A 10,000-nucleotide genomic window follows, 5' to 3' on the forward strand; every position below is an offset into this window, starting at 1 on the left:
CTTCGCCAGATTTGACTTTGTTGATTTTTGGTCTATTTTTGATGCTTATTTTTCTACACTGTAGACGTAACAGAGACGATGCTATAATTAAAGTGTTTAAAGGAGAAGTGGCTCTCAGAGTTTTCATTTTATTTAAATCCATCACAACTTCAAACACCTGAAAATAATAATTACATCTGTATGAAAATACTATTTTGCATATTAAAAAAATACAAAAGTATTCGCACCAAAATATACTTAAAGCTCATTATGCACTAATCTATATTATATTATTTATATTATATATTATTTATGCGTTAAAGTCATAATCCGTCAGATGTGAGATGCGTTGTTTCTGGCGGCCTCTGTGGCGGTGACATGTAACTGCAGCCTGTTCTTCCACAGCGGCCATCTTGTCACGTTCACCGTGTGTGTGTGTGTGTTGACTTCTGTTTGATTTTTTGCTCTTTTGTAAACTTAATTCACCTCTATATGTCTCCCTCTTAAACACACACACACACACACTTTTTGACAAATAATGACAAAATGACACAAAACTCCACAAAAGCATGCAAAATAATGACAAAATGACACTAAAACATGCAAAATAATGACAAAACTACACAAAAACATGCAAAATAAGGACAAAATGACACAAAACAACACAAAAACATGCAAAATAATGACAAAATGACACAAAACTACACAAAAACATGCAAAATAATGACAAAATGAAACAAAACAACACAAAAACATGCAAATAATGACAAAATGACCACAAAAGTGGAAGTGGAAACCGACCACAACCGGTTGATAAACAACCACAAATAGACTCCAAATTAATGGAAATGGACACAAAACTTTCAAATATGTACACAGACACACACACGTACACATACACACACACACACACACACACACGTATGTTCCTGTTGCTCAGAAATTGGAATTTCCGATTACAAGTGAACGCAGCATTTCATTAGTGGGTCACTCACTCTTTGATAGATATTAACTTAAAAGGCAATTAAATAAATGTACAACTTTAAATGGAAATACATAATAAGTACCTTAAAATGACCAAATACTATAAACTTGTGCTTTTTATTATAATTATTATTATTATAAATATTATAAATGCTGCAGAAATGAGTCTCATTGTATCACAAACACTCAAAACAGCAGAATAATAATTACACCATGATGGTCTAGACAGCTCCACACACACACACACACACACACTTGTATCTGTCCTGTTTCCATAGCGACCACACTGCAGGTCTGTCGCCACGGCGATGGAACTGCAGTCCCAGACCCCAGACGGACCTTTTCTTCACCTCAGAGGGAGAAATTATACTTAAACAACTACAGCGAGCATTAAACACGACAGTTTCACAGTAATTTAACCCGTTACGGCATCAATCATTCTGATAATCTGATAATCTAATATTACTTTCACACGTTTCTCTGAGGGCGCCCTCCCACTGTGCCTCTGTCCCGTGCCCCGTGCTTTAGGGTCCTTGTCCCCCCCTCCAGGCCCGTTTGTACTCACACTACCTGGGCCTCGGAGAATGCTTCTTGCTGCCTATACGTCATCACGCCGTAACACGTCACACGCATTGATGACGTCATGGCGACGCGTGGCTTTGTTTCCAGATCTTTCCGTAGACCTCGGAGTTTTTGTGCGTCTTGTCGACTGTTTTTGAATCTTTTCATCGACCAAATCTGCAGTAAACACTCCACCTCCGCATCACACCAACGTGAACCCTTCACCGCCATTGTTTTAAATGTCCGCGCATGGTCCCTCCTTCTTTTTTCTACGTCCCAACAGGCGCACAGGAAATGACCTCAGAACCGCCGTAGGCCTCGTGCTCGTACACGGGCGCACGCTCGTACATGTGCAAACGTGCTTTACTAAAGCCCACCTCTCTCAGACGGGCTGTCGACGGCCAGCTGGCCGCAGCTAGGCATGGAGCATTTGCACTCAGACTGGTCAAAAGCACTAGGCTTGACCTTAAAACCCTGTTTTGGCGTGGTGCGGAAGGACTGTGTGAGTGCGCCCTCAAACTCTCTGGTGGTGAACTGGAAACTCGTCCTCATCCCAACCCGTGACTTCCCGCCGTTTTGTCTCCACGTGTCGCCGTCACTTGTCCGTGTTCTGGGTAGATCTGGACGTAAAACGCGTAAAACACATGGTTCGTGTTAGAAAAGGAGTTAAAATAAGTGCGTTTGTGTCGTGACTTTACAGCTGAAAGCGTGCGCTGCCCGTCTCATTCTTGTAACCGCCATATCTCAGGAAACCAGGGGGGGGTTCTTCAAATTTGGCACAAACGATCGTACGTGGGGTTAACGTACGTTTGTAACGTCAATACAAACTCTGGTGTTTCCTCCTCACGCAGAGTTTGTCCCTCTCCACGGGATCCCGATGAAATTGGTCCGTCCGTTCCACACGTCGTCTCCGGTGCTCCCCTTCATACCGCCGTCCGGTTTCAGCGTTGTTATGGTTACCAACTCATCCTCTAGAGGGCAGTGCCACGTCGCAAATTACTCGCCAACAACAAACCCAAACACGGCGTCCGTAGAGGAGATGATTTTGCTGTCTGTCGTCCGAAAAGTGGCGTTTCAGACGGCCGATGAAAGGACCTTCCTAAACTTGAGGATGCTCGCCGCCACTTCTTCTTCTTCTTTGAGTTTTCTGGCGACGGTCTGACGCTGCGTTTAATGATTTGCGTTTTAGGTTTTTAAATGTCCCGTCACTACTGACTACAACTAAATACACATTTATGTTAAAAGAGAAGAAGAAGTGCAGCTGCTGTTGGATCCACCTCAGTTTTATCACATCTAAATTGTTTACACTCAGTGAACGCACACATTTTCCCACGAAATGTCTTTAACACACACACACACACACACACACACACACACACACACACACACACACACACACACACACACACACACACACACACACACACAGAGCGTGGGAACTGAGCGTCAGTATGTAACGTTTATTCATTTGCTAATTTTACACAACAATGCAACAATACACAGCCTCATTAAGGATGCGGAGAGAGAGAGAGAGACACACTCTCTCACACACACACACACACACACACACACACACACACACACACACACACACACACACACACACACACACACACACACACACACACACGCCCTTGTATTTAAAAAACTAAAAAAGTAAGTTATGAAAATGAGGATTAAATTCAACAACCTGGCAACCCAAACTTTATCCTGCAGTCCTTGAAAGAAATAGTTTTATTAAAAATTACTAAACTTTGAGCTAGTTTAGTTTAATTCAGTCCCACTTTTATAGAATATCTGTAAAATATGTAATAATATAAAGTTTACTGTGAACATGAAGATGAAAAAAGCTCCTTTTAAAATGCTAAAAAGCTCATTTAAGTCATTCATCAGAAACACACACACACACACACACACACACACTGATACACACCATGCACGTCAGCTGGGAGTTTCAAAATAAAAGCACAAGGCTTGGACACTCTTTGGCCTGGAGAGGTGAGTTTTCTGCTGACCTGGGGTTTTGTACTGGACGATAACACAAAGGATATTTACTCACGTTGTGCACAGGGGGCCCAATTGTTGAAAAGCACGTGCTAAAGTTCCCTCTAGGAGCTTTGAACCCCCTTTAACTTAAAAAAAAACAACAATAAAACAGTACGCAGAGAGCACGGAGCTGGGTCGATCGGCTAAACTGGACACCGTCTTTGAAGGCCGAAATATATATATATTTTAAATATTACTTTATTTTGTATTATGTCTTTTAAATGTTCACATTGTTTTATTCTTTTTTATGGCTCCATAATTATTTAACGGTTCCTAGAGTGATTCATTCACAGGTCACAGGAAAAGCATCTGATCTCTGCAGGTGAACTGGATTTTACATTTATTTTGGTAAGTTTCTATTCGGTGGAAGTGGATTTTCATAATAAAAGCATGGAAGGAAATGATTTTGAACGCTCAGAAGGGACAGGAAGTTGATATTTACTGAGATAAAACAAAAGTCTGCAGACGTCACAGGAGCAAACACAAACATTAGAACCTTAAATAAAAGATTTAACAAATAAAATCTCTAATTAAATTAAACTTTAATGAGTTCTGGCCGTAAAAATGTTCCTGTTCTGTTTTAAATCACTAAAATAAAAGCTTCTCTTCATGTTCCTAAGACGTCTGAGTTACAAAGTTCATATTCAGCTCTGTGGGTTCTGCTCAGGTCCGGTTTGATCCCGCGGTTCAGCTCAGGTCCAGGGTCCAGGGTCCAGGTCCAGGGTCCAGGTCCAGGTCCAGGGTCCAGGTCCAGGTCCAGGGTCCAGAGTCCAGAGTCCAGAGTCCAGGTCCAGGGTCCAGAGTCCAGAGTCCAGGTCCAGGTCCAGGTCCAGGGTGCCGTCCTACTCAAAGCTCTCCAGGACGGGTTCGTGTCCCGTCTCCTTGAGGAAGCTGAGCAGGTCGTCCGGTCGCAGCCCCATGGTGGCGGCGTTGGTCATGGGGTGGAAGTAGACCATCTGGTGGCCTCCCTCCACCAGGTCCCGGTCCAGGACCAACCGCACACTCCGGTCTTTGTCGAAGAGCAGAGCGAGAGCCGTCGCACAGCCCTGACCCACCTGAGAGGAGCGGGACACAGACAGAGTTCACCCACCTGTCCTCAAGTCAACCCTTTGGACCCCGACCCTTTGGGCCCCTGACCCTTTGGACCCCGGACCCTTTGGACCCCTGACCCTTTGGACCCCTGGGGCACCACCCTTTGGGCCCCTGACCCTTTGGGCCCCCTGACCCTTTGGGCCCCTGACCCTTTGGACCCCTGACCCTTTGGACCCCTGGGGCACCACCCTTTGGGCCCCTGACCCTTTGGGCCCCTGACCCTTTGGACCCCTGACCCTTTGGGCCGCTAACCCTTTGGACCCCTGACCCTTTGGGCCGCTGACCCTTTGGACCCCTGACCCTTTGGGCCCCTGACCCTTTGGACCCCTGACCCTTTGGGCCCCTAACCCTTTGGGCCCCTGACCCTTTGGACCCCTGACCCTTTGGGCCGCTAACCCTTTGGACCCCTGACCCTTTGGGCCGCTGACCCTTTGGGCCCCTAACCCTTTGGGCCCCTGTCCCTGTGGACCCCCGACCCTTTGGACCCCGTACCCTTTGGACCCCTGACCCTTTGGACCCCTGACCCTTTGGACCCCTGACCCTTTGGACCCCTGACCCTTTGGGCCCCTATCCCTTTGGACCCCTGACCCCTTGGACCCCTGACCCTTTGGACCACTGACCCTTTGGGCCCCTGACCCTTTGGGCCTCTGACCCTTTGGACCCCTGACCCTTTGGGCCACTGACCCTTTGGACCCCTGACCCTTTGGACCCCTGACCCTTTGGACCCCTGACCCTTTGGGCCACTGACCCTTTGGGCCCCTAACCCTTTGGACCCCTGACCCTTTGGACCCCTGACCCTTTGGGCCACTGACCCTTTGGACCCCTTACCCTTTGGACCCCTGACCCTTTAGGCCCCTGACCCTTTGGACCCCTGACCCTTTAGGCCCCTGACCCTTTGGACCCCTGACCCTTTGGACCCCTGACCCCTTGGACCCCTGACCCCTTGGACCACTAACCCTTTGGGCCCCTGACCCTTTGGGCCCCTGACCCTTTAAGCCCCTGACCCTTTGGACCCCCGACCCTTTGGACCCCTGATCCCTGACCCTTTGGACCCCCTGACCCTTTGGACCCCTGACCCTTTGGACCCCTGACCCCTGACCCTTTGGACCCCTGACCCTTTGTTCAGTCTGTGGAGAAACCAGACCAGGAAATACGAGGACAACACTTCTGATGGTGAAGCCGCCTCCCACCTTGAGTTTCTCCAACATGGCCGCCTCGTCTGCGAAGCGCAGGTTTCCGCTGCCGACGCCGAGCTTCTTGGCGAGGTCGTTGAGGTTCACCTGAAAGAGGAACAGAGAAACGGGTCAGTCCGGAGGTCAGAGGAAGGGGAATGTTGCCGCGGTGGTGGACGTAGAGACGGGAGCGGACCTGGCGGTCGTGGCGAGCCGACACCAGCCACAGGTTCTTCTTCTTCTTGTCCTTCAGGAAGAGGTTCTTGGTGACGGCGCCGCTCACCTGCTGCAGGTGAGGCATCATCTCCTCCACCGTGAACACCTGCAGGAGGACGAGCACGTGTGAGGCTTCATTTCTCTGAGATCTACTCCTCATTTCATAAATATGATTAAAACCTCATCTTTAAATCACACGTGACCTTCAAAGCTACGCAAACGCTTCATCACATGTTTTTCTAACATTGGCTCATTATTGATTTCTTCTTTTCAGAACGGAAAACTGTGGACGCCACAAAGAGTCATAATTATGAGATAAAAAGTCAAAATTATGAGATAAAAGTCGAAGTCATCAGATAAAAACTAAAAAATAATGACATAAAAAGTAAAAATTCTGAAATAAAAAGTTAAATTAATGAAATAGAAGGACATAATTATGTGATACAAAAATTGAAATTATGAGATAAAGTCGAAATAATCAGATAAAAAGTCAAACTAATGAAATAAAGTCAAAAATAATAAAATAAAAAGTAAAAATCAGGAGATAAAGAAGTCATAATTACGTTACAGTCGAAATTATCAGATAAAAAGTTATAATTATGAGATAAGATGTCAAATTAATGAGATAAAAAGTCGAAATTGTGAGACTAAGAAGTCATAATTATGGTGATATTGTTCTTCAGTGGCGCATCAGGGCTTCCGTAGCTGATTCGCTTAAATGAGCTGCTCGCGCCCTCTGCAGGTCAAAGCAGGTTCACGCAGCAGACACGTGCTTAAAAAAACAACATTAATCATAGAAACATAAATCACATCAAACACGGTGCGTTTAAAAACAAAAGTCCTCAGAGTTCGTGAATTAAAGTCTATTTCAGTGTGAAGGTTTAATTCTCACTGGTGACGCTTTGAGTGTGGAGACACTTTCTCACCAGACTCCGTTTAAAATGCGTCACTTTTTGGATTAACTCGGTCATTCCGAACAAATGCATGACTCTGGGATCAGGTCTTCACACTGATCCAGCTCCGGCACATCTCAAGGTGAATTCGGCTTAAACAGTTTTTTTATTATCATCAGCAGTAATTCTTTTTTTTTACGTTTTAAGCTTGAACAGATCCGCAAGGCTCCGTTTGAAAAGTGTCGCTTTTTAGCTTTAATTGTGCTTTTTTTAAGCAGAAAGACTAAATACACAGATTTCTGTTTACTGGATTTAATCTTTGACTGATCTCATGGTAAATTCGGCATATAATCACCATTAAAAGATGATGTTTTTAGACTGTCACACCAGACTCCATTTAAAAATCATCGCTTTTTAAATTGACTTGTTGATTCTGCACAAACACAAGACTGAAGGCACGGATCTGCACTGTCCTCCAGCTTCACTCCAGCTCATGGTAAATTCAGCTGATGAGAAACACTCAATGCAACTTTCCTTTAGTGAAAATGAAAACTTTTTCATGCGTCCACGTGTCCATTTATGTCACATTTGAGCGAAAACGCACCAATCCTAAAGCTAAGACGACACAGTTTAATGTTACTCAGGGTTTTGAGTGACGCCGAATAGAAGTGGGAACTCTAACGATGCATGCAGTGTCTCCAGATTTGTCTCAGGATGTTTAAACACTTTGATGTGAGCAGTTAAAGCTTAAATGGTGTGATGTTGTGATTATAACCCGGTGTGTTACCGGCGGGTGCTCCACGCAGGTGGTCTGGATGTTTAAAGTCTGCAGGAATTTCTCCAACTCGGCCCGCAGATCCTCTGACATCTTCAGTAAATGTGTTTATTTTTAAGATCAATGAAATGGAAACAGAAGAAGTGGAGGGGACCTCGATGAACAGGAACAGCTGCAGCAAGAAGAAGAAGAAGAAGAAGAAGAAGGAGCGTCACTGCTGCATCAGCGCCATCTTCTGGACGTAAGTTGTTCAAAAAATTAAGAAAAGACATCATAAATGGAGGAAAAATAAAATAACTTGGTTGTTTCCTGCTTATTGTGAAAAGATCAAATCAGACTTTGTTGGTGTGCAGCAGACTGCGAGTTACAAAAACTACAGCCTGGAATAATTCATATCCCCCTATAACTTTTGATAGGAAGCAAGAAATGTATGTTTTGTGGCAGCACAGGGGGCCCAATTGTTGAAAAACATGTGCTAAAGTGTCCTCTAGAAGCTAAAGCCAAAACGTGTACAAATGTGCCCTCTAGAAGCCAGAACCTGTGCTAAAGTGCCCTCTAGGAGCTAAACGTTTGCTTAAGTGTCCTCTAGGAGCTAAATGTCTGCTAAAGTGCCCTCATTGTAGCCAAGACATATGCTAAAGTGTCCTCTAGGAGCCAAAACACGTGCTAAAGTGCCCTCTAGGAGCTAAACATGTGCTAAAGTGCCCTCATTGTAGCCAAAATGTGTGCTAAAGTGCCCTCTAGGAGCCAAAACGTATGCTAAAGTGTCCTCTAGGAGCCAAAATGTGTGCTAAAGTACCCTCTAGGAGCTAAAACGTGTGCTAAAGTGTTCTCTAGGAGCCAAATCATGTGCTAAAGTGCCCTCTAGGAGCCAAAACGTGTGCTAAAGTGCCCTCTAGGAGCTAAACGTGTGCTAAAGTGCTCTCTAGGAGCCAAAACGTGTGCTAAAGTGACCTCTAGGAGCTAAACGTGTGCTAAAGTGCCCTCATTGTAGCTAAATGTGTGTTAAAGTGCCCTCATTGTAGCCAAAACATGTGCTAAAGTGTCCTCTAGGAGGCAAAATGTGTGCTAAAGTGTCCTCTAGGAGCTAAATGTGTGCTAAAGTGCCCTCATTGTAGCCAAAACACGTGCTAAAGGACCCTCTAGCAGCCTAAACATGTGCTAAAGTGTCCTCTAGGAGCTAAAATGTGTGCTAAAGTGTCCTCTAGGAGCCAAAACTTGTGCTAAAGTGCTCTCTAGGAGGCAAAATGTGTGCTAAAGTGTCCTCTAGGAGCCAAATGTGTGCTAAAGTGTCCTCTAGGAGCCAAAACGTGTGCTTAAGTGCCCTCTAGGAGCCAAAACACGTGCTAAAGTGCCCTCTAGGAGCCAAAACACGTGCTAAAGTGCCCTCTAGGAGCTAAAACGTGTGCTAAAGTGCCCTCTAGCAGCCAAAACGTGTGCTAAAGTGTTCTCTAGGAGCCAAATCATGTGCTAAAGTGCCCTCTAGGAGCCAAAACGTGTGCTAAAGTGCCCTCTAGGAGCTAAACGTGTGCTAAAGTGCTCTCTAGGAGCCAAAACGTGTGCTAAAGTGACCTCTAGGAGCTAAACGTGTGCTAAAGTGCCCTCATTGTAGCTAAATGTGTGCTAAAGTGTCCTCTAGGAGGCAAAATGTGTGCTGAAGTGTCCTCTAGGAGCTAAATGTGTGCTAAAGTGCCCTCATTGTAGCCAAAACACGTGCTAAAGGACCCTCTAGCAGCCTAAACATGTGCTAAAGTGTCCTCTAGGAGCTAAAATGTGTGCTAAAGTGTCCTCTAGGAGCCAAAACTTGTGCTAAAGTGCTCTCTAGGAGGCAAAATGTGTGCTAAAGTGTCCTCTAGGAGCTAAAACGTGTGCTAAAGTGCCCTCCCAGGAGCTAAAACGTGTGCTAAAGTGCCCTCTAGGAGCCAAAACACGTGCTAAAGTGCCCTCTAGGAGCATAAACGTGTGTTAAAGTGCCCTCTAGGAGCTAAAACGTGTGCTAAAGTGCCCTCTAGGAGCATAAACGTGTGCTAAAGTGCCCTCTAGGAGCCAAAACGTGTGCTAAAGTGCCCTCTAGGAGCCGAAACGTGTGCTAAAGTGCCCTCTAGGAGCTAAAACGTGTGCTAAAGTGCCCTCTAGGAGCTAAAACGTGTGCTAAAGTGCCCTCCCAGGAGCTAAAACGTGTGCTAAAGTGCCATTTAGGAGCTAAAACGTGTGCTAAAGTGCCCTCTAGCAGCCAAAACGTATGATAAACATGCAAAATAATGACAAAATGACACAAAACA

At 45.5% G+C, this 10,000-nt stretch overlaps 2 protein-coding genes across 2 annotated transcripts in view; one reads left to right on the forward strand and one right to left on the reverse strand.

The window, feature by feature from the left end:
- Nucleotides 1-3,947: 3,947 nt before the first annotated feature.
- prorsd1 (prolyl-tRNA synthetase domain containing 1) lies at nt 3,948-7,885 on the reverse strand. Its single transcript, XM_083922522.1, has 4 exons — nt 7,731-7,885; nt 6,031-6,156; nt 5,853-5,942; nt 3,948-4,625 (listed from the first exon to the last, which is right to left on the reverse strand). Exons 1-4 carry the CDS (start codon nt 7,809-7,811, stop codon nt 4,413-4,415), a joined length of 510 nt encoding a protein of 169 aa, XP_083778648.1. The 5' UTR covers nt 7,812-7,885; the 3' UTR covers nt 3,948-4,412.
- opn4a (opsin 4a (melanopsin)) overlaps nt 7,877-10,000 on the forward strand; it is a gene marked incomplete at both ends in the record, with an annotated part of 55,333 nt that continues 53,209 nt past the window's right edge. Inside the window, one exon of the mRNA XM_083923194.1 lies at nt 7,877-7,959. Coding sequence (XP_083779320.1) covers nt 7,877-7,959 — 83 coding nt within the window. The remainder of the gene's footprint in view (nt 7,960-10,000) is intronic.

Source organism: Echiichthys vipera (genome assembly GCF_963691815.1).
Source record: "Echiichthys vipera genome assembly, chromosome: 11".
Classification (NCBI taxonomy): domain Eukaryota; kingdom Metazoa; phylum Chordata; class Actinopteri; order Perciformes; family Trachinidae; genus Echiichthys; species Echiichthys vipera.

What these genes read in the sequence shown, in the direction of transcription:
- prorsd1 (XM_083922522.1), bottom strand. Translation starts at nt 7,811, where the DNA reads ATGTCAGAGGATCTGCGGGCCGAGTTGGAGAAATTCCTGCAGACTTTA. An exon ending in CGGCTCGCCACGACCGCCAG is followed by an intron (nt 5,943 to 6,030) that starts GTCCGCTCCCGT and finishes TTCCTCTTTCAG; the next exon opens with GTGAACCTCAACGACCTCGC. An exon ending in CCATGTTGGAGAAACTCAAG is followed by an intron (nt 4,626 to 5,852) that starts GTGGGAGGCGGC and finishes CGCTCCTCTCAG; the next exon opens with GTGGGTCAGGGCTGTGCGAC.